Consider the following 24,809-nt stretch of genomic DNA (forward strand, 5'->3'; position numbering starts at 1 on the left):
CCTAGTCTCCTCCTACTCTCTCTGCGCGAAAGCCTTCTGCGCAAGGAGGGCGTAGGCAGCGGAGGACCCCTACTCTCCCCGCTGGTCCCCGGCAAGGAGTCATGGGACCGCCTTGCCGCTTCCCCCATCTGCCTCCCTTTCGCGCTCGCTCGGGGCGGGTTGCACGGAGCAAAAGGCATCTACCCGGACACTGAGGTCCAGCACTGAGGGCCTTCTGGCGGTTCCCTCACTGCGAGAAGCCAAGTTACAGGGAACCAGGCAGAGGGCCTTCTCGGTAGTGGCGCCTTCCCTGTGGAACACCCTCCCACCAGATGTCAAAGAGAACAACAACTACCAGGCTTTTAGAAGACACCTGAAGGCAGCCCTGTTTCGGGAAGCTTTTAATGTTTGACGTATTATAGTATTTTAATATTCTTTTGGAAGCCGCCCAGAGTGGCCGGGGAAGCCCAGCCAGATGGGCGGGGTATAAATAATAAATTATTATTATAAATTATTATTATTATTATTATCCGCGCCATGCCGGGCAGTGGGAGACTCTCGGCGGAATTGGGATAAGCCGTAGGACCAGAGCGGCAGCCGGAGGCAGGGCAAGTCCCTCCCAAGAGGATGGTTCTCATCTGGCTTTTCCTAGGGTGGAGGAAGCTCTGGGGCTCTTAAAATAGATAAGGAACCCCTCAAAAGCGCAAGCAGGTGGCAAGGCAAATTAAGCGGAAAAGAAAGAGATCACCATCCTCGCCGTCTTTTGCCTCCTCCACCCCTCCTGTGCCTCTCCTTCCTTCCAGCGCCTATGCCAAGTCTCCCCACCCGAGGGAGCGCAAGAAAGGCAGCAAACGTCCAAGGACTTGGGATGGGCGAGGAATAGGACTTAGGGCCAGCAAGTGGTGGGCACCCTGGACATTTTCTCTGATTTTGAGCCCTTATCAGCCTCAGATGAAAGGAAAAAGGCAAGCTGACTGAAGAGGAGTTGAAAGTGCCACCCCTGAAGGGAAGGCATTTTCAGTCAGAAGCCAGGAGAGTCCTGGAACTCCCTGAGGAACAACACATGGAAACAGGCAAATGCTCCAGCGGCAACCAAAGGAGCCAAGTCTACCTTTCCAGATGGACAGCAGTGTTTGGCTACCCTGCCTTTTCCAGACTCATTCCAAGAGCTGTGGAATGCTGAATGGAAAACATGGGACGACACAAACCACAGACATTTCCAAATCAGGGCTTTGCTGTTTGGCCTCAAATCTTCTCCGAGAGTCTTCTGCAAACTCCTAGTTGCTCTGGTGTGTATGGACTTTGGGAGTATGGCTGTACCCCTGCTTAGATGATAATCTGATACAAGGCCCATCAAGGGAGCAATGTGAAATGTACTCTCAAAACAACCTCTCCTGATTCCCATCACTGGGTTGCTGTGGGATGAATGCACCAACAGAGAATTGGCCTTCAGGTCTGCTATATGCATTCCCACCATGGTCCCTGCTGCCCAAGGTCCGACTGCTGAGGGCGGAAGAAGTGGTGGTGACATCCTATTGGCCACACAGGCCTCCCCCATCTGTCCAGGGTGCTTCCCAGCCAAAGGGTTAGGGTTAAATTTATCTATCTATCTATCATCTATCATCTATTGTCAAAGATAATACAGTGGTACCTTGGGATGCAAACGGGATCCGTTCTGGAGCCCCATTCGCATCCTGAAGCGAACACAACCTGCATCTGTGGATCATGTTTCACCACTTCTGCACATGCGCGTGACGTCATTTTGACCGCCTGCGTGCGTGGCGAAACCCGGAAGCAACGCGCTCCGTTACTTCTGGGTCACGGCGGAGCGCAACCCGAAAATACTTAACTTGAAGCACATTTATCCTGAGGTATGACTGTACAGTCGCTTCTACAGCTCTGGATACCTATGCACACCAATCTAGTGTCTGAGCAGGTACAGTTCCCCACAAATAGCTTGCCCCTCTTCCAAGTCAAACTCCAGCCCCCTCCCCCCCCAGAGTACACTCATCAGCATACTGCCAGTCCATGTGCCAGCATCCCTTCTACATCTGCTTCATTGGAAGGAACCAATTTGTTCAGGGACCATTTGTTCACTCCCACCCAGAACTAGTCCATGAGGCAGCCACACTAATATAAGATGGGGGACACCTGACATCCGGCTTCTGGTGATGAGATATGTTGGCTTCCTAAGAGATCGGACAGCCAGTCATGCCAGTAATTCCCCTGAGGGTAAATAAGGGTAATTAACCCTGACTACCCTGCCCCAGAGTAGGGGGGTCTGCGCCACCCGCAAACTGTCCGTTATCTGCACTCCGCAACAAGATGCGGAGGCAGGGATGCTGGGTGATGTCCAAGGCACGAATTTGGCAACCCTCCAAAATCAGTCTCATCAGCCGGGAGTCCCTGTTTCCTAAAAATTAAAAGATTTGGCAAAAAAACAGGCATGTTCTGAATGGAAAGAGTTAAAAGAAAAATCTGCTAAACTATACAAAATTGGCAGAGCAAGATCAGATATGGTTAGAACAGCTCGGGCTGAGAAGGAAGATGGTGACGGTAAAAGCTCTGACGCAGTAAGAAAAAGGATATTATCAGAAAAAGCCTCCTTCAATGGTGGGAGATTGGAGATTTTTTTATTGGAATTGCAAAAGGGGTGTACTTTAAAGAGGATGCATTTACTTGCATGGAATATTGCATACAGTTACATACAGTCTGAGAAGAGAGTGGCGGTGAACTCTGGATGCCTGCCAGCTGTCCGAGCACCCCGGAGAGCTGGCGGGGGTTTTTACGGGGAAACTGAAACTATCTTTGTGTGACTTACTGATTGCCAAGTATACCCCTACAGTACATTTGAAACACCAAAGATTAAAGACAGTGAGAAGTCGCTAATTAATTTCAACCTTGGATGGAAGCCCAGAGCCCATTAGAACAAGAATCAGCAGAAAAAGGAGGGGTCATTTTGTGCTTCAAAATAATTAAGACTGAGAGCAATGTGGAAAAAGCCCCCTGCGTGATTATAGAATTAAGGAATGGTCAAATAAAACAAGATAGTGAGTTATACCAGCGGCTGACTGATCGAGAGAGGAGATTGTCAATATCAGGATTGGAAAATTGTGAAGTAATAAAGAAGATAGCAGAAAAATAAAGGATGGACATTTAGCTTTTGAAATCCAGAACATGGGAAGTCCCATTGAAATTAATTAATTTGGATAATATAATTGGCTGTATTGTTTTTTGTTTTTGAATGTGGAAAGATCTGGTTTGATTTGTTATTAATATGTGTTTTTTTAAAATTGGAAAATGTATAAAAAATATTTACAAAAAAATAATAATAAGATGGGGGACACCTGGCCAACCAGTAGCACATGTGAAAAGCATCTGGGGGACACAAGCTTAACATGAGTCAACACTGTGATGCAGTAGCAAAAAAAAAGCTAATGCTATTTTAGGCTGCCTCAACAGAAGTTGAGTGTCCCGATCAGGGAAAGTCACTGTACCACTCTATTCTGCCTTGGTCAGACCACATCTGGAATACTGTGTCCAGTTCTGGGCACCACAATTTAAGATGGATAGAAGTATGTGTACAAGAGGACAACTAGGATGATCAAGGATCTGGAAACCTGAAGGAGCCTGGGTATGTTTAGCCTGGAAAAGGGGAGACTGAGATGATAGCCATCTTCCAATAACTTAAGGGTTGTCACATGCAAGATGGAACAAGCTTGTTTTCTCCTGCTCCGGAGGGCAGGACTCAAGGTACTCAAGGAGAGAGGAGATTCTAGCTAAATATCAGGAATAACTTTCTGATGTTAAGTGCTGTTTGACAGTGGAAAAAGACTCCACTGGAGGGTGGCAGACAGTCCTTTCTCAGAAGTTTGTAAGCAGATGTTGGATGGCCCTCTATCATGGATGCTTTATTGGAGATTCCTGCATTGCAGGCGGCTAAACTAGATGACCCTCAGGTCTACAATTCTATGGTTCAATGAAGTCTAGAAGAGCCTTTTTCAGGACTGAGGAAATAAAATAATGACCACCAATGAAAACTATAACTTTTTGTGCTGGCCACCTTTGCCCACCCTGCAAGTGTCCCTTGGAATGGGACACTCTGGGAAATTTAAAACTTCAAACAGCTCAAATAACTTTCTCTGATAAACCTGAAAATATTTGGCCACTTTTAAAAACTGATTTTTATTAAAGTTTTCACAATAAAATAAAAAAACTAGAACAAATAGAATTAAAAAGACAAGAGAGGATAGGAGAACAAGAAAATAAATAAGGGGGGGGGGGAACATAGAGATAAAACACCAAAGAGGAAAAAAACACCCTTCTGATTCTCTGTCTGATTTTCATCAGATAAGGATGATTTAAGACATTCAGTCCATGTTAGTATGCATCTTCTTCACTTTCTGTTAGACCATATGCAAAGATAAGAAGAGATTTTTTTGCTGGTAAAGGAGGGTAGCTGACGATGCTAGCAAACCTCCTTGAGGTTCTTTTTTATTCTTTATTCTGCAGGATTTTTATTCTGGTTTTTGAGACAAGCCAAACACTGAGGAAGGGGGTTCCGTGCATCAGAATATGTTCAAAATAGAAGAGAAGTTACATGCAAAAGGCAGGTGCTATTTAATTTTACAGACCTTTACTTCCTTTATCTCCTTTTTGGCCTTTCATGCTTTCCATGTCTACATGATCCATTTTTCCTGGCTCTCCTCGTAGACCAGCTTCACCTTTTTCACCCTTTGAGCCAGGATCACCTCTGAGCCCCACAGCTCCAGGAAAACCCCTGTCACCTGCAAAAAGCATGTTAGTTGAGCACAATTAAGCCTTCATGAATAAGGATATTTTCTCTCCCAGAGCACAGAAAAAACATTCTCAAACCCTCCAAAGAGGCTTGTACATAGAAATGCACAATCAGATTGAAACAGGATTTACTTCCAAGCTTTGCACAGTGACAGAAAAAGGCAATCAGTTCTACAAGTACTGAATTCAGGAACAGGTTTTGAAGCAAAATTTGGGAGAGCAATTATGTGGCACCAGGCAGTGGCGGAGCTTCATGCTTCGGCACCGGGGGGCGGAGAGCAGGGGGCCTGGCCCGTGTCCTGGGGGCGTGGCACACCACCTGCGAGGACGTGGTGCCCAGCATGGATGGGGGGCAGCCACAATGGCACTCTGCTGGGATCGCGCTGCCGGGGGCAGTGCGCTCCACCCGCACTCCTCTTCCTCCGCCAGTGGCACCAGGTGATTGCTGGGAGGGTGGGTGGCTCTGTCCACCAATCAAAGGTGCCTGCAAAGGGCTGCCCACTTCTGGCCCTGGCCCTGTAACAAGATCCAGTTCTGTATCCCTGTGCACATAAACTGCAACATTTTTCTGTACCTCCTGCTTGTAGAAAGATTGCAGAGTGATGGAATTAAACCAGGGGTGGGGAACTTTTTTCAGCTGGCAATTTTCCTTTGTGGTTCTGCAAAGTAAGATCCAAACAGAGCTTGAAGTCAGTGCTGGTCAGCTGATAGGCCTTCAAGCTCTGCTTTGGCAGGAGTCAGGTGCACTATGGTGTTCCTCATGAGGAACTCTGCAGCTCAGCCAATCCCAGCAAGTTTGCTGTTACAGCCTCCTTTGCCAAGGAACAATCCAGAGCATACTTAAAAGATCCCGATTGCTTGTTGGCAGCCGAGACTCTTACCTAACATCACAGATGACGTCAGTTGTGGAGCAGGAGGGTATTCTGTGACAAAGTGGCCTCCCTGGCCAAAGGGACACAAGATGGACCTAACCAGGCCTGTGAACCAGAGTTTCCTAGCTCCTGAATTAAACCAAAGGCCTGATTTCACTTGGCCAGTGAATCTACAAATTGCTCTTACCTTTTTCACCTGGAGCTCCAGAAGATCCTGAAGGACCAGGAGGACCCTGGCTTCCAGGTGTGCCCATAACTCCCATTTCTCCTTTGATTCCTAAACCCAAATTGGAACAACTGCTTACATTTCTGTGACTTTTCTAATACATTGCAATTTCACTCTAATAGTTCTGCCCAGCAGGCTTTATTGCTGAGCTCAGACCAGTTCCATGCATCTATGTGACAATCATCTTAGCTATGTGTTCTATTCCAAGTAAATATTGCATGAACTCATACATTGACATACTTTTTAAAAAAAAAATAAACTAGACAAGATAAAGTACTGTACATATAGTGTCTCCACTTTCAATTCATAGTCTTTTTCACAGGTTATTAATGTCATGAACATCTTATGGCTGAGAGAAGAGTTTTGTTTTATCATTCTATTGCTTAGTACTAATGTGGGATTTGTGTCAGTATCACATAGGTAGGTCTTGACATACTTCAGACAATTTGAGTAATGAGTTATTTTTTCATTTATAGTTTCTTTCTCATAAGTGTATTGATAGTTACAAAAAGATAAATAACACACATATGTGATTTGTTAGCCACCCTTCACTGTAAGGATTGGTTACAGCAATATACCATATTTTTCCATTTATGTTTTTTTAACCAAAAAATTAGGTTTAAAATTGGGGCTTGTCTTATACACGGGTAGTGCTGTGGGGTGTTTTCTTAATTTGGAGTCCCCCAAAATAGGGGGCATCTTATACAAGAAGGCGTCTTATATATGGAAAAATACAGCAATTGAACAATTTGAAAACAAGTAAAACAGTTTGTAAAGAATTACAAAAACAAGTAAAGAAAAACAACCTGAAGCGAAAACAGCACAATATAAGTTAAGCATAACAGAAGAGGTGGGTCCCACAAAAACACCTTTCAGAAATGTGCATCTTAAGCATATGCCAGAAAATGCATACTGAAGATACTAGCAAGAATTCTGCAGAGAGGACCGTTTAGGGCCTGCCACAGAGAAAGCCCTCTCCCAGGCTGCCATTCTCCACACCTCTGAAGGTGGATGAAGGTGTTTTATTAAAAAAGAAAACATAAGCTTATTTCTGGGTTTTATTGTTTGCTGCATATTTATTGGGTTAAATTGTATTTTGAATAGTTTTATTTTCTTTAACTAGATTAAAACCATATGCTTTCTTATTGTTTTAAATGACTGGAGCATTGAATGGCAGGATATAAACTATTCAACCTACAGAATGAACCAATATCATTGAAAATATGATTTGTTTGAACATTGCATAATTTTTCATTTGTATTGGATGCTGAGTGTGCTTATAATTCCATTGGGATGTGAAGTTTTTACTGAATTTGCCACTTCTTACATGACATTCAGGTTCTAGGATGCCTGCTTTAGATCAGAAATGTAGGAAGTAGCTACAAAGAATAGGCATAAATGCAAGCTTTTCCCCACTCATATTAATGAATTACATAAGCGGGGTCAGGGAAGTAGCCAGTGTAAAATGGACTACTGTGAATGTACATCTCCTGAAAACAGTTTAAAACTTCAAGGGGACTTCACTCTGAAACCCTTTGACAACATCCTAATTGCTCTTTGTTTTTCGTGGATTTCTTTTTTGTCAGGCACGCATTTCTTTTTCAAGCATAATCAAGACACTCTGTATCCCTTTGTATTTTTGAAATGAAAGGAGAAAAAGTACAGAGTTCCATTTCCTTCTTTCTCATGATACTCCTTATAGAACCACATGTTTCACTCTGTAAAAGAGAGGATAATATGACAGACAATAAATAGTCACTGGAAGGAAGGAAGAATGTGTACCTGGGGCACCAGGGTGCCCTTCTTGTCCTTGTGGGCCAGGCAGGCCTGGCAGCCCTTGTAATCCTGGCAGCCCCGGAGATCCTTGGCTACCTTTATCTCCTTTGGACCCTGGCATGTCTAGCCCAGGAACACCCGGGTAGCCTCTTTCCCCTTTGCTTCCTGGAGGTCCTGCAGTAAAAAAGAGAAAATGATAGAAAGTGGCTCTTGATAATAAAATGTCCAACACAAGTAAGAACAAATGACACATGGCTCAAAAATGTGGGTGGGGGAATCCTTGCATTTGGATTAATCGTTCTACCCTATTCATTTTTGTTCTCCTGCTACTATTCATGTCAGGTTACTGATGAAAGTTAAGAACCTTATAATGCAACAATTATTGCAAAAAAAATTGTACAAACTTTCATTATTCAAGAAATAATAATGAAACATTATTTATGGTAAGTGAGTCCGTAAGTGACTGTGGAGGTCAATTCTGGAGGGCTAAGGACTACTGCAATACTATAACTCCATGCATGTCTACTCAGACATAAGCTGCACATTGTTCAATGTGACTTACCCTCATAGGAGGAGTACATAAACATTCTAAAATCAATCATCCTGCAGTTTTATTCAGATTGCTGACAAAACTCAGAAACATAAATATACATACAGTTCCTTAAAAAGAGAATTGCACAGTACACATCCAAATGAATGCATTTTGTTTAAATGTATGTTACACTGTACATCTTACAAACATAAATGGAAAGGGAACAAATACAAAAGGAACAATTTACCTATTGGTCCCGGAGGACCAGATTGTCCTGGAACCCCAGGAGGGCCAGGAGGGCCTATTCCTGGTAAACCGGGGGAGCCCTGTAGACCTGGTATTCCAGAAGGACCAGGGTCACCTAAGTGGAAAATCAAACAGTGGTAGCAAGTTAACTTGGGTATTACTAGTTACAGGTAGGTAGCCGTGTTGGTCTGCTGTAGTCGAAACAAAATAAAAAAAATCCTTCCAATAGCACCTTAGAGAATAACTAAGTTTGTTATTGGTATGAGCTTTTGTGTGCATGCACACTTCTTCAGATACTAATTATTACTAATTAGAAAGATTATTTGCCTTTGAGTCTTTACCCGCTGCTTTTCAGGAGAAGAAATGGTTAAGGAGTAAGCCCTACACAAATCTGGAGTAGAGTCCCTAAGGTGGTTGGATGGCACCTTGTACCCCTCCTCCTGGCAACTTCTGCAGCCAAGCTGGTACCAAACACCTTGCTCTGCTTTCTTTTGGACCACAGCAGTGAGACCAAGACCTCCATACACTCAGGTCCTCCATACACACTGAACAGGCTTGCACACCAGGGAGGTTACTTTCGTACTGCAAACACAGCAAAAACAATACAGGAGCTACCGGTCTCTGCAACCACAGTAGGTGCTTTTCCAGCAGTTTGACTTCACCCCGAGAGATGCACTCCACTGTATCTTGAGATAGACGGATGTCAACAACAACTCTTTGTAGAATGAATGAGTGAATTATTTATTTCATTTATGAAATGCTTCCCATGAGGTATCCCAAATGATTTACAATACTCCATACACCCTCAACGTCACTAACACTGAAACCTTACAAACACTTATTTGGGAGTCCCTTTTAATTTAATGGAACCTACAACTGAGTAAATCTATTGTACAGGGCCAACATGGTGCTTCCATTGTTGTATTTTGAAAATCAAATGGGAGAAAAGACTTCCCTGAAGTGAAGAAAGGAGAAATAACAAGGAGAGATTGAGAATAATGTGGAAAATAAATGAGGTATAAGGCCACCCAGGTTATGTTTGGCCATAAATGTCACCTAATGTGAATTACTGACGCAGGGGGAAAACCCTGCATCATAATTTAGCTAGTAATGGCAAAAAGCTTACCATGGGATCCTGGCTGGCCAGTCACACCTGGAAATCCTTTTTCTCCTGGTATGCCAGGTAAACCTCGATCACCTTTTGATCCAGGAAGGCCATCTCGTCCTTGTGGACCAGGAAAACCTTTAGGGCCTGGGAGACCTAATCCAGGTTCACCCTTAACGTATTAGAATAATCAGACATTAATAAAATGAAAGCAAGCATCCCATCAACAAATAAGGACAACACTGTAATCCAGAGAGGATTCTTACACAATCTTTCTTTAATACCATAGACCATGGTGTCCTGGATCAAGTGGTGTGTAGGAAGGGCATTGGAGGCACAGTTCCTCCTTGCATGGTTGAGTCCAGTGAGTAGCAAGAGGAGAGTGTTCTTTGGCTCCATGGCACTTGTTCTGTGGGGTTCTGCAGGGCACTACTTAGTCTCTACTGCTATTTTACAGTGGTGGATGAGAGATAACAAACTGAGTCTGAATCCTGAGAAGATGGAAGCTCTGTGGGCAGGTGATTCCTGGGTCTGGAATAGTTGGAATAGTTGCCCATTCCAAATGGGATTGCACTTCTTAAAGAACAGGGACACAACTTGTGGGGAGGTCCATCTTTGTCATTAGAGGCCCAAGTGACCTAGGACTACATTTACCAGCCCCATTTGGTATGCCACCTATAGATGAATCTGAATTGGGATAACCTAGCCGCTGCAGTCCAGGCATGGCTATCCATGACAATGGATTACTGCAATGTGCTCTATGTGGGGCTGCCCTTGGGGCTGCTCTGGAAGCTCCACCTAGTGCAGAATGCAGCTGTGAGGCTGCTGATGGGGGTAAATTCCATCAACATATTTTTGTAAACCGCTTTGAGGGTTTTCTCTCTCTTTTTACAATTAAGCAGTGACCTCTGCTAAACATTTACACTGTCTGGCTATATTTTACTGAGCCAGGTCCACGTTTCTTGTGTAAAGTCCCAAATGACTTGGGTTCGCGATACCTTATGGCCTGACAAGAGCCATATATCTTGGCTCAATTACTGAGATAATCCAGTGGAGCACCACTACTTGTCCCCCCTTTACAGAGGCTTGACTGTGTTCAGCTAGAAGCCGAGCATCTAGTCTAGCCATTTCTATGCAGTGGAAAACTCTTCATCAGTGGAAAACTCTTCCATCCAACGCAGCAGGCATCCTTGTTACTGACTTTCAGGTGTCTCTTTAAAACCCTTTTATGCTGACAAGCATCTGCAGCTTTTTAAAACTTTCTTGTTTTGAATTACTATTTTGTATTGTTTTTATGTTGTTTTATTGTCGACTCACAACTTGCACAGGGGTCATGTTCCAGGGATGTACATGTAAAGCCAAAATGGTATATTGTCACCCCCAAATGGAACACCCAACGGTTCTTACCCCCCCCCCCCAAGCAAGGGGCCATCTGACATCTCAGAAGAGTCTTCCAGAGTCAGTAAGCAAGGTGGAGAGCTTAAAAGCTCTTTTGGCACCAGGAAAACCTGGTGTAAAAGCTTTTAAGCTTTCCATGTGTTTCATTTGTGCCAGCCAGTCATCACGCATGTAAAGTTGAAACTGCAAATTAAATGCATGTAATTTGCATGTATATGCCTAAAGTCAACGTGTAACATACCTGGGTGTGTGGGTGTGTGTATTCTTTATGAGTTAGTAGCATACAAATATAAATCAATAAATATTATTTAGGGGATCTTACAGCAACATTTAATTCAAATGCTAATATGCCAAAAAGCAAAGTACTTGGGCATTTTTGGATCACCCCCCAAAAATATAAACCTATTCCAGGATAACTATACAAAAACTTGGTTAGACATTAAAAAACACACACAAAAAAACCCCACACCTTGAAACCTGGAGTAGGCTGAAGCTTTCATTTCTAGGGATTTCCACTATAAAGATGAATGTCCTCACCAAATTAATATTTTTATTTCAAATGATCCCAATACTGGGTGAAGCAGGCTGCCTCAAGACATGGGAAAATGAGATCTCCAAGTTTTTATGGGAAGGGAGAAGACCCAGAATCAAACACCTAATTTTAATTGATATAAAGGACAGAGGAGGCTTTTCCCTAACCGATCTGAAATTATACTATGAGGCAGCCTGCTTCACTTGGTTAAAGGAGTGGTGTATTTTGGAAGACCCGAACCTCCTAGACTTGGAGGGTTTTGATAATCGATGGGGATGGCACGCATACCTAATTTATGGGACAGCCAAAATACATAGAAATTTTACAGATCATATGATCAGGAAATTTGTTAGAACCCAAAGTCCCATGGTGGACATCTCTAACAGAAGCCTCTGCAGTGAAAAGGAGAAATCTGGCCTACATATAAAATACTCTTAAAGAAAGATGACAACCAAATAAAACTAAAAAGCTTTGAGGAACTAAGAGAGTATATTTCCGACTGGTTACAATACCATCAAATATTTGAGAAATTTAAATCTGATAAACAAAAGGGTTTTGCAACAGAAATTTCAAGATTTGAATCTGAGCTAGTCAATTCCAAAAGCAAAGCCCTCTCTAAAATGTACAGCGGCCATGGTCAAGTGGTCGCAAGACTTCGGGTATGCAATAACTATGTCCCAACGGGAAATTTTTGGAAAAATAATTGGAAGTTCATAGCTTGTTATACCCTAAGAGAGAATTTTTTTTAAAATGCAACATCAATGATATTTAATGCCCTGGAAACTTTCTAAGATGTATAAGAGTGTCCTAAGCGACTGCTGGAGATGTGGAGAAAAACCAGGCACTTTTTACCACATGTGGTGGCAATGCAAAGAAAATTAAGGCGTTTTGGGAAGACATCCACTTAGAATTGCAAAGAATGTTAAACATCTCCTTCGATAGAAAACCAGAAGCTTATCTTCTGGGAATTACAGGTTTGGACACTCCTTTAAAAAAAAAAAAAAAAAAAAAGGATATATTTTTATATGCCATGGTTGCAGCAAGAGTTCTAATTGCTGCAAATTGGAAATCTGATAAACTTCCATCTACGCAAGAATGGATGCAAAAACTGACTGAATATGTGGAACTAGACAGCTTATCTGAAAAAATAAAGAATAAACCAAAACAGACATTTGTATCAAAATGGGAAGTCTTTAAAATATATTTGAAAAATGTTTACAGTAGCTTGAATTCCATTGCATTTGACTAATTTCAGTAGTAGCCTTAAGAACGATGTGAGACCTAAGACAAATTAAGAATTAGTTAAAATATGATGACAGTTTGTATTGGCAGCAAGTTATGTGAAATTGAATTAAGAAGTAGATGGGAGGTCCAGCTTATAGTTAAAAGATTATTTTTCACTTTAACGTTTTGTGTTTTTTAGTTCTTTTATTATGATTTCTACTTGTTTTTCATTTGGTAACGGTGTAACTGTGTTTTCTTTTTTTGTGTATTAATAAAAAAATCAAATGCTAATGATAAATATGTCTAATAAGCCAAAAAGTAAAAACTTTCTGCCATTCCCACATCACTGGTTAATCTACTATGATGTTATAGAATAATAATGAACTTTGTAATATCACAGAACCAAGGTGACAGCAGAAGAAAGTTCTCATACAGTTTTGTGAGGGGGATGAAGAATTGATTTGGAAGGAATAAACATTTCACATAGGATGGGAGAAGATGCATCATGTCAGCAGAAGAGGCTAATGGAGATAGCAAGACAGGCTCAGAAATTAAACAGAAAAAATTGAGAAGAAGGTGCCCTCTTGGTAGTTCCACACTAGAGGAAGTTCAGGGGTGGTTGCCCAGGAGATGGCATTATTAGTGGGAGTCCCTAAGCTGTGGAACTTCCTCCCTAGAGACGTGTGTCTGGCACCTTCCTTATGTAGCTTTTGACATGTGGTGATGTCCTCTCACCTTTGGCACTATATGTGTGTGTGAACTCGCCCTGCTCTCTTGACTTAAAGTTGTCATAATTGATTTTAATATAGTATTTTAAAAAATTGTTTTAACCCGCCCGCCCTTGGACCTAATGGTGAAGAGTGGATAAGAAATCGAATAAAAAACCAGCTTCCTTCCTGCCCTCTAGCCCCAAAGTCCCTGCCAAAAAAGAAAAAGGAAAAATACAATTGTGCATGAAATGGAAGAGCTCCAACTCTGCCCGAATGAGATAGAGCTGGTGTCAGATGACACCCCCACCGTCCAGAGAAACACAAAGTATGCCTGAATAATCCAGGGGAGAATGTCAAGCCATGCATTAGCAATGCCTTCCTGGAGTCTCTACAGAGGATGGCCAACATCTGAACCTCCATGACTGCTAGTACCTGCAGCTATAATTGGTAGAAGTTAGATGAAGCTCTTAATAAATACCTTTTGTCCGTGTGACCCTTGTGCACCTGGTAACCCTGGAGAACCGGGTTCTCCCTTTTCTCCAGTTACACCTGGTGGGCCTGACTGACCAGGAAAACCTACAAAATCAAAGACATGATAATACGGCTCAATACGCAGTTATGTTAGAAACCCAATTTTTAAAAACAGTAAGAAACTTTTCTCCTCTTCTGCTCTTACCTCCTCTACTTATTATTATTACACAGGACAACAGAGACAACAACTACAGGGAGAGGATTTGAAGCAAACAAAACAACCAGAATCCACTCTAAAAAGTGAAAAAGTATTAGGTTCTGCAGAGAATAGGGGACCCAACCTACACAATCAGAGGCAGGGAAGATCTGGAGAGCAGGATGGCTCCTCCCCCTGGAAGAGGCGGCAATACTTTCAGGGAACCCTGCCTAAAGCCTCCAGTTGGAGGAGCCATCCACACTTGCAAATCCACCACCTTCTGAGGGAGTCTGTTACACTGTCTGACAGCTCTTACCATCAGAAAGTTCTTCCTAATGTTTAGTTGGGATCTCATTTCTTATGACTTGAATCCATTGGTTTGTGTCCTGGAGCAGGAGAAAATAAGCTTGCTCCCTCTTGCATGTGACAGTCCTACAGATGTTTGAATATGGCTATCATATTTCCTCTCAAGTCTCCTCTATTCCGGGCTAAACTCCCTCATAAGGCTTGGTTTCCAGACTCTTGATCATCATTCATAAAAAGAGGGGGGCGGGGGAATGAGATTCATCTGGCATGACTTGTTTTTGAGAAACCCATGCTGGGTCTTTGTAATCACAGTAATCCTTTTCTAGGACCTTTCCTGGTATCAATAAGGTTGCCAGTCGGTAATCACTTGGGTTTTCTGTTTTCCTCTTTTTGAATATGGGGACATCATTTGCCCACCACTGATCTGCAGAGGCCTCACCTTGTTCTCCAAGAATTCTCAAAGATTATAGACAGAGGCCCTGAGATTAAATCTGCAAGTTATTTTAGTACCTTTAGATGCAGTTCATCAGGCCATGGAGACTTGATTTCTTTTAAACTACCTAAGTGTTCCTTTACCACCTCTTTTTGGGCTACAGTTCCCTCCTCACATCATTTATTCTGTTATTTGTTCCAGAATCACAGTTTTAGTTTTATACCTTTCCCTACATAGCAGGATTTCCTAGATTTCCACCACTCTCAAGAAGCAGAGGTAGAACACTTGGTGCTCTCCAGTTGTTAAACAACTAACAATGTTTTACTACAAATAACGTTTTACAGTATTTAATTTTTATTTCATTATTTATAGGCTGCCTATCGGATTACGCCTTCTCTTACAACCACAAAATAAAGCACAACATACCTGGGAGCCCTGGCGAACCAGGAAACCCTATTCCTGGTGGACCTGTCTGGCCTTTTTCACCAGGCAGGCCAGGCCTTCCCGGGAGCCCTGGATCTCCTTTGTCACCTGTGCAGTTAAAAACAAAATGACTCATGTTTAGTTCTAACCAGTGCTTTTTTTGGGAGGGGGTACGCAGGGGTACGCATACCCCCTGAACATTTTGTGAATCTTTGCACTTTTGTCCATTTACTGTATTTATTTCCCCCCAATCTGAACTATAAAATTGTGATTTTCTTGAGTCAAAATGAGAGTACCCCTAAACACTTTTTCAGAAAAAAAGCACTGGTTCTAACACAAACAAGAGAATTTGGGTGGAATGGGAGAGCTACAGAACAATCCTCCACATTAATATGAGATAAACTACCTTGGATGCCCTGAATTCCAGGGGGGCCAGGAATACCATCTGCTCCTGGAGAACCAGGCAGAGAAATGACGCGTCCAGCTTCACCTTTGGGTCCTTGTAATGCATTAAAAAGGTACATGCTTGTTAATTTGCTATGTTATCACTCAGTTGCGTTTCATAATAAGTAACATTATCTCAATAATATACTCTCCTACATTTAATGGATGAAAGAGGAACAAGAGAAGAGTAACTCAGGTTGAAATCCTAAACATACGTACTAGGAAGTAAGCCCTACTAAATACAGCAAGACTTGTTTCTGAACAAACACGCATAGGATCCTTCCGCACCCAGCGAAGAATAACATTTTTACCATACTGGTATATTGTTACACTATTACTAGCACATAGTCATTTTGATTCTTTTTCCAAATAAGCTTTCTGGCGTTTTACATTGGTTCTTTCCCCCCAAGAGCACCAGCAACTAATGTTTTAAGTTGCTTCCCTATACAGGCATACCTTGGGTTACAAATGCTGCAGGTTGCGCATTTTTGGGTCACGGACCACGTCAAACCCGGAAGTACCGGAATGGGTTACTTGCGGGTTTCGGCGCTCGCACATGCACAGAAACACAAAATTACATCACACACATGCGCAGATGCGCCAAATCGCATCACACACGTGAGCAGATGCAGCACTTCAGGCTGCGAACGCTGCGGGTTGTGAACATGCCTCCCGCACGGATCATGTTCGCAGCCAGAGGTATAACTGTATATAAAGCTGAAAATATTATCATAGCTACACATGAATAGAAGTTATGGGAAATGGACTTTTTTTACCTGTGCATTTTTGTTCTCTGAGGTGCTACCAAGGCTTTCCTTAACCTGGGGGTGGTCCCTCCCTCTGGAAGACACAAGATCACTTGCTCAAATTCTTCTCCAATGGGAGAGACCACCTTGTCTGGCTTGTGCCAGCTGCTATGAAGAAATGGTTACATTCTGGGAGAAAAAATAATTTTTAAATTTTAAATTTAGTTATAAACATTGCTGGGAGGGGAAGTTTTAACTGTGTGAAGAGATAAATAATAGCTCACTTCTGACCGAAACAAGGAACAGCCTTCACTGGCCAGGTCAGAGGGTTCTGGCTAAAGCAGAACTGAGAGACTCTGGTCTACATGGCGTACGTCAAGGGAAGTCCTCTAGGAACTAGTGAGTTGACTTGCAAATGAGAATAAAAGTGTAAAGAGCCTATTAGCTGTGCAAAGGGGTAAGAACTGGAGAAATAATATAGCTACTTCTCTGAAGCAACAGTCTCAATCTGAAAGCAAGAATAACATCATTTAAAAAAGCAGAATTCAAGTAAGAGTAACCTATTTTTATTTTTCCCCAAGTCTTTTATTTTTTTGTATGAGATTTTTATTTAACTTTTTCATAATACAATAAAATAGTAACTAAAAAAATACAAATAAGGATAAAAAAATACGGAGTCTTCTCTAAAAGTAATTCTTATCCCCACAGAAGATAGTAAGTAGCTCCTCCCAGCTCTCACCTGGGCTCTTTCCTTTCTTCTCCCAGCCTCTCACCTGGGAGACCAACATTTTCCTGTCTCTCACCCAGGGTCCTCCATCAACCATCTCCCACCCCCATGAGTATACAATTTCTGGACTTTAATAAAGGCACCAGACATAGGACTCCAAAGGAATAAGGGAAAAGATTGAAAACAAAGAAGAGAGACAAAGGAAAAGAAAGAAAGAAAAATAAAATAAAAGAGATAAAAAAACAGAAGAAAAAGAAACATTAGAGAAAGGTACAAAGAAATAATTTCCAATTTTCCATCTGCCAGGTACATGAAAAAGGATTGTTTAAAACATTCAGTCCATGCTTACATCCATCTTCTCCACTTTCTGTTAAACAATATAGTGGTGCCTCAGGTTACAGACGCTTCAGGTTACAGACTCCGCTAACCTGGAAGTAGTACCTCGGGTTAAGAACTTTACTTCAGGATGAGAACAGAAATTGTGCGGCAGCAGCGGGAGGCCCCATTAGCTAAAGTAGTACCTCAGGTTAAGAACAGTTTCAGGTTAAGAACGGATCTCCAGAACGAATTAAGTTCTTAACCAGAGGTACCACTGTATTTTTTTAAAAGTCAAGGTGTCTCAGAATCATTCATTTCTATTTCCGAAGCAAAGTCCAATTGGTAAATGTCAATCACATGTTTTCTTTTAACTTTATCTCCATTAATTCCCACCACCATTACTCCATATTGAGTAAATAAATTCTCCCATCCATGCTCCGTCTCGCTGTTCTAGCTTGGGGAAAGGCTGTTCCCAAGCCAGAATAGCGAGACGGAGCGCTCCGTCTTGCTCTTCTAGCTTGGGGATGGCTGCACAAAGCTATCCCTGAAGGCTTTGGAGCGTAGCAGGACCTTGCGCTGCGCTCCAAAGGCTTCAGGGATCTTTGAAGCTGGCGGTGGGGGAAAGCAGTGTTTCCCCCCACCGCCAGCTCCACAAGCTCGGTGGGCAGCGGCAGCCTTTGCGCTGTTCCCCGACCTGCTCTTTTTTTTTAAATGATATTTATTGAAAATTTTTAGAATTACAAAAGAGAACAAAGCAGAAAAAGAGAAAGAAAAAAACAAAGAAAAAACAAACCACATCAAACAATACAAATTCAAAAAACAAAAATACACCACAAACACTCAAAAACAAATCCATCATTCTCAAATCCTCAACTGTCATTACCTTCTTTCTTTGACCTCCTCCTCCTCCCTTTTTTTGTATCCTAGTTGTTAATTGTCGCAGCAAATCCTTTCCATATTTCATAATATACTGTCATTACATTACCTTAATCTATTTTAATCTTATCTTACTATAAAGAACCTTAAAGCTTAAAACTTAAATCTTATTTTTACCAACTTCTCATAACCATAATATTCTTACATAATTCTTTAAACATTTTTGCTAAAGCCAAGTAATTTCGTTCCAACATTTTTCTAACATTCATCAATTTTATAAAACAATCCTAGTAGTAAAAAAAAGAAATAAAAACAATCCAATCTTCATCCAGTGTCCCTTCCTCCTGGTCCCGGGTTTTGTCAGTCCTTATTGTCCCATCGATCTAGCGCATTAACCTGGTAACCTTGTATCCGAGGCCCTTAAGTCCCTTCCATGTCCCTTCCACGGCTCTTCTTCATATTTATAGCTGTATTTTCCTTTGTCTCCTGCTCCTTTCACTCATGGGAACTCCAGCTTAACAATGTTTTTGACCCTTCTCGACAAATCAGCCCCTTTTCCATAGTCCACACTAAACTCCATGTGGTATTTAAGAACATGTTTCAAAATCCCTCCAAAATTAAGAGCCCCCACAACCCCAAACATCTCACGGCCCATTGCCAGACTTGAAAGGTCCAAACATCCCTGCATCCAACCCCCTATCCAACCCCCCATTTCCAAACCAAACCAAACTTTATCTTTCCAAATCTGGCTTTTTCCAAGTTCATTTGTCAAGTCCAAAAGCTCATGTTCCTGCTGGGCCACAGCTCCCTTCATCTCTGGTGCCCAAGATTCAGTAACATCCTCTTCCCTCATCTGTTCTGTCAGGGCACACTCCTGATTTAATTCCTGGGTAGGCTCCATATAATTTCCCACTGCCTGTTCAAAATTTCTGATCGCATCAGTCATCAAGTCCGTCTTCTCATGTAGCTGTTCCAGTAGGGCATTTGTTTTACAGAAAGCACGCAACAGAGCTTCTGAGTACATTGTCCTGCAAGGTCAGAAGTCTATTCCCACAACTGTAATCTGTAACAGCTGCAAGCTCCCCAGAGTTGGTTACAGTTTCACAGTCTCCCTCTAGGGGGAAAACTTCTATTTGTTCTTTCTTTTAAAGACAAGTCTAACAACAAAGTTTCCTTTTTCAGATATTTTGTCAATATTTGTTCCTTTAAAATGCGAAGGGGAACAATGGAATCAATGTTTCTCTTCTTATAGCTATCTGTCAAAAACGTTTGTCTCTGGTCAATGAGCTTAAAAAAACGTCAGTTCTGACACCCCGCTCCAGGATCAGGACGGTAGAAAGTTACTTTACATTACACTCACTTCTGCAGGTTTAAACAGTCCAAAAAAATCCCCCCTCTTCTCCTGCTTCCGAAGGGGGGTTCAACAATTTTAAATGATGAAAGTTAATCTTTTACAAGCGATTTTCTGAGTTCTAGTTTGCCATGTCTTTGCTTTAATCTATCTACAAAGAAACGGAAGGCTGACTTCCTGTTTAGACCTTCCCGTTTCAGTGCCAAATTGAGGTAAACTTTTAAGTCCAATTTTCCTTTCTGCTCGCAAGTCCTTATTTAAAGTCCAATTGTCCGAAATTGTCCGAATAATCACTCATGGGTGATTATTTTAGAAGCCAAATTGTCCCAGGAAAAAGGCAGCGCTCTCCGGCAACGGCTGTGCGGCTTCGCTCCACGGAAGAAGCAGTTGACTCTCAGCACCGCGCCACTTCCCCCTCTTCGCTCCGGAGCCCATTAGTGGGTTCTTTTGCGGGTTGGGGGGCGCTAAAGGTGCCCGCCGAGTCCCATGGTCACAGGCTTCATCCGCCTGTGATTTTTGAAAGGGTCCCCGCTTCGCCGTAGCGGAAAAGATCCGTTTCGCGTGGAGCTAGTCCCTCCAGATCAGAGGGAGTCCGCCATTGCCGATGGCGCCACCCCGGAAGTCTCTGTTCCCCAACCTGCTGTTTGGGGCTGGTGGTGGGCTTCCCCCCGCCAGCCCCAAAGAGCAGGTCGAAAGGAACCTGAAGCCTTCGGAGTCCAGCGGGAACTCCTGCCATGCTCCAGGGGCTTCGGGTTGCCTTCATTGAAGCCTGGAGAGCGAGAGGGGTCAGTGTGCACTGACCCCTCTCGCTCTCCAGGCTTCCAAGGTAGCGGGAACTCCTGCTGCGCTCCATAGGCTTTGGATGAATGCACCTTGAACGCACCTTGTTTTAGAGGGGGAGAACAAGAAAAAAAAATTTCCCCCTGTTCTCCCCCTCCTATGGTCCGGTGCGTCCTATAGAGCGAAAAATACGGTATATAGACCCAAGAGACTGATTTATAAAACCCCTGTTTACGAATGGAAAGCATTTGAATAGGGGGAAAAGGGGGAAATGGCTTCTGAGCGACACCGACAACTTTGTTACTTATAAAGTAGCATTCTATGTGCTGGCAACTAAGAAGATCAGGAAGAAGGAACTAGACAAAATAGCAGTCAACTGCAAAGGGGATTCAGATATTTAATTTGCACATCATACCTGAGAATATTCTGCTATTCTATTCTATTCTATTCTATTCTATTTAATGCAACAAATAATTTTAGTAGCTGTGACCGTGGTTTTATTGTATGTCTGTGTCTGATTATTTTTATGGTTATTGTTGTTCTTTATTTCTTGTTTTTTCTTTTTGTTCTTCTTCTGAATGATGCCATGGCCTATGGCTAGCACAATAAAAAGTTTAATTGGAATTGGAGTTTCTTTCCAGGCCCAATTCAAAATGTTCATATTGGGGTTTAAAGCCCTAAATGACTTAGGCCCCAAACACTTGGAAGACCACCCCCTTCGCTACAGCAACCCTCAAGTGGTAAGGAAAGCAGAGGAACCCTCTTCTTAGCTCTTCCACCTCAGAAGCTTGAGGGCTGGTTGCTTAGGAGAGGGCATTCTCTGTGGCAGACTCTAAGCTGTGCAGCTCTCTCCCCAAAGAGATACATCTGTCATCTTCTGATTGTAAGTGGCTTTAAACTGTTTTTAACATTGTGTTTTAATTGTTGCAATCTGTCCCAAGAAGCAAGAATGAAGAGTGGGTATAAAATAAATCCTAGTTGTACAGGAAACTATTAGACACTCTTACTCTCAAATGTGAAAATCAAATGGTAGCACTTTTTAGATCTTAATGAAAGTCACATAATTTGAAAAGCACTGAATCTTAGCTTTATTTCTCACTAGCTTATTGATTCTAACATTACAATGTTGTCCTTTAGAGTCTTTTTTCAAAAACTCATGAACATCACATTGCATGAAGTTTCACACCAATTCTGCTGCTATTTCTGTGACTGGTTTTTTAAAAAATATTTTGTGCAGTTTTAGTATTGCTGAAATTGTCATCTGGGTAAATAGTAGCTCTTTGTATGACTACCATCAGTAGTGTTACCTGGAAATCCTGGTGTGCCGGGAATCCCTGAAAGACCTTTGTCCCCTTTATCACCAGGTGGCCCAGAGGGCCCGACCCCTGGGGAACCAGGAAAACCTCTCTCTCCACGGGGTCCTGGAAAACCACTTATTCCTGGGAGGCCACGTTCTCCTTTTAACCCAATTGTTCCCTGGTTTTAAGAAAACAAGAAAACAATAACCTCTTCACCTTATACATCAAAGAGTAACATTTATTTTATGATATTGCATTAGTTTAACTAAAGTAGCTGGATTAACCATTACAATAAACAAGCTCCGGCCACACTGGATTATGAATAAATGTTTTTCAATGTGCATAAATTCTGTTCCTGAAACGGGATCATTTAAAATTACTTGCTGCTCAGAATACAGTTGCCCCTCATTATAAGACAAAAGCAACTAGGTTTCCAGTAGGGATGTTGCTGAGACCCATTTTGTTATGCTTGGTAAAGAGTGAGGTTGAAAGGGTGGGCTGGATTTAGATTGCCTTGGAAACAAGCTAAGATATCCACAGACTTTTTAGGAAGAAAGTAACAGCTTATTTTCGACATAATCCAAAGTGTGGGTTGGGAGCTCAGTCTACAGATGTGGGTATATTTAGAATATTTGTAGCTATTCTTCATTTAAAAGGGATCATATGTAGGATGTATAGCCAACACTGTGCCCTCCAGATGTTGTTGGACTACAACATTCATCATCGCTGCCACTGTCATGCTGGCTTGGCTGATGGGAAGTTCAACCATATCTATGGAGCCCCATGTTGGCTACCCCTGATGTACAGCCACATTTACAGGTGTCAGGGATTGCTTGGATGAGGAAGAGTGGTGGAAGCTTCCCACTCAAGAGACCTCCAGAGGAGGGAACAAGTTGGGAGGTACTAGAAGCAGGAAGCTTGAGGGATCATTAAGAGGCAGAAGCAGGCAAATGGCCCAGAACAGGGCAGAATGATGAGGTTTCCAGTTTGGATGCAGGTTGCAACAGAGACAACAGAGGGGAGCCAGGTCCTGCATCTCTCCCCCAGATCCATCCTGACAGCTCCTCTGCTGACGGTTCTCCAGCCCCACTTACCCCTAGGATGTTACATGTTGCCGAGCAACGAGCCAGACAGGCATAGAGGCTCCTGGAGCTCACTGTAGAGGAAGATTACAGGGGAGGAGCCCTAACTAAGAAGGCTTGAGAGCGAAGGAGGGGCTGCATGCCAGTTCAAGCAACTTCTTAATTAGGGGAGTTTGCGTTTATGAGCCTCCTTGTATTTTTTCCTTTCCTTAATACAGAAACTAACTGCAAGATAGCCTTGCATCTTCCTCTCTGACCTGCTCTTCCTGTCAGCCCTTTGACAACAGGTGTAGTGTAGTGGCATAACCAACAGGTTATGCACTTTGCCATAAAGTCACCAAATCTACATCTTTTGTGGTAGCGAGTGACAAAGGTTTGGCTGTCACAGAATGTCACAGACTGGGTGAAAGTGTGACATCAGGGCCATTGCACAACAGATAAATGTAGTAATAAAACAAGAAGAACAAAGTGTCAGACCCATTCTTGAAAATATCAACATGGGGGAAAATTAAACTCAGGTTAACATTGATGTTTAAACACAGTAAGTGCACCAAAAATGTTGAGAGCTACCTAGTCTACTTCCAAGCAGGTATTATTGCAGGTATTCTGCACTGCATGCAGAAATATTGTAATGGGATTTATCTTCAAGAGTGTTCCAGTGAATGAGAATTGTAACGTGGAGTGTTGCTATCAGATGTGTATAAGAAAGATAGGGTGAACGTGCTGACATCTTGTGACAGTAATACCCTACAGTTAATATAGTAGACAGTACAATGGGCAAACATAGACATACACCTACCGATGCACCTTTAAGACCTGGGGCACCTGGCAGGCCATCCCGCCCTGGTCTTCCTTCTCTTCCAGGAACACCTGGAGGTCCAGGGAATCCTGGATCTCCTTTATCACCTTTTAAATCAGAGTCAAAAAAAACATCTCCAGGTTCCCCTTTTGCTCCTGGGCTTCCTGCCAGTCCAGGTACACCTGGAGGTCCCTGAAATAACATTATAGCATCATTAAATAAATAATAAAAAACATTTTAATAAATCAGAAAAAACTAAACAACCTCAGGTTTTAGTGCTAGATATTCAGGTGACAAATAATGAATTGCCATGATTGCTCATATTCAGTTTTTCTGTGTGTGTTGCTATGAAATAATACAGACCTCTAAATTTCCAGAGAACCATGAGAATCAGAACTTGCCACTCCTTATGGCCAGACAGGTCTAATGGAACCAAGAGCTTACTTTTTTATATATATATATAAAAAAAAAATTCAAAATTATAACAAGACATATTATCCAAAGACATATCATCCTTGTTTCCCCCCCCCCATTTTTCCTTCCCCCCCCCACAAAACCCACCCCCATCCCACCCCGACTTCCCTCAGTTCCAGTCTTTGGTTTCTCTAAGAATGCTGTTTTCTGCATGTTACAAAGTTGTATAGATCCTCAAACTATTTAGCTGATTATTATCAATAAAAGGTTTGTGAATGTTTATTCAAAACTGGAACCAAGAGCTTACTGAAATGTTTGGAAAGGTTATATAGTCCTTCTGTAACTTTCAACTCAGAATACATGTGAAGGATTGCTTATTTAACAGTGCATCCACACACTCATATATAATTTGAATCTTCCTGCACACAAGAAGCTCACATACCAAAGAAAGTAAACTGAACAAAACCATGCAGCTTAAAAGACAGGGGCACTGTATCTCTCTTTTCAAAACAAAACAAAACAAAACAAAAAAACAAAACAGCAAAACTGAATATGCTCTAAGCCAAGAAAGACTCTTTATATATGTGAAGGATAGGTTGATGCCCCCAGACTACCTGGTTGCAATGAAAGGTGCAATAGTTGTGGTGCACCAATACGGTGTTTAGCTCTGAGATGCAGTGTACTATGGTGATAGCCACCAGTGATAGCATTTGAAGAATATAATGTGAAGCAGAATCAATTTGTGGTT

General features: G+C 42.3%; 1 protein-coding gene across 3 annotated transcripts in view; it reads right to left on the reverse strand.

The window, feature by feature from the left end:
• Positions 1–24,809, reverse strand: part of COL4A1 (collagen type IV alpha 1 chain) — a 196,796-nt gene that overhangs the window by 69,530 nt on the left and 102,457 nt on the right. For all 3 annotated transcript variants that reach the window (XM_080997345.1, XM_080997347.1, XM_080997346.1), the window contains exons 25-34: positions 23,648–23,839; positions 21,776–21,944; positions 15,633–15,725; positions 15,230–15,334; positions 13,876–13,973; positions 9,555–9,705; positions 8,430–8,543; positions 7,657–7,824; positions 5,836–5,925; positions 4,614–4,766 (exon numbers count right to left, since the gene is read on the reverse strand). In XM_080997345.1, the coding sequence (XP_080853471.1) occupies positions 4,614–4,766; positions 5,836–5,925; positions 7,657–7,824; positions 8,430–8,543; positions 9,555–9,705; positions 13,876–13,973; positions 15,230–15,334; positions 15,633–15,725; positions 21,776–21,944; positions 23,648–23,839 (1,333 nt within the window). The remainder of the gene's footprint in view (positions 1–4,613; positions 4,767–5,835; positions 5,926–7,656; positions 7,825–8,429; positions 8,544–9,554; positions 9,706–13,875; positions 13,974–15,229; positions 15,335–15,632; positions 15,726–21,775; positions 21,945–23,647; positions 23,840–24,809) is intronic.

The sequence above is a fragment of the Podarcis pityusensis genome, assembly GCF_964106645.2.
Source record: "Podarcis pityusensis genome assembly, chromosome: 3".
Classification (NCBI taxonomy): domain Eukaryota; kingdom Metazoa; phylum Chordata; class Lepidosauria; order Squamata; family Lacertidae; genus Podarcis; species Podarcis pityusensis.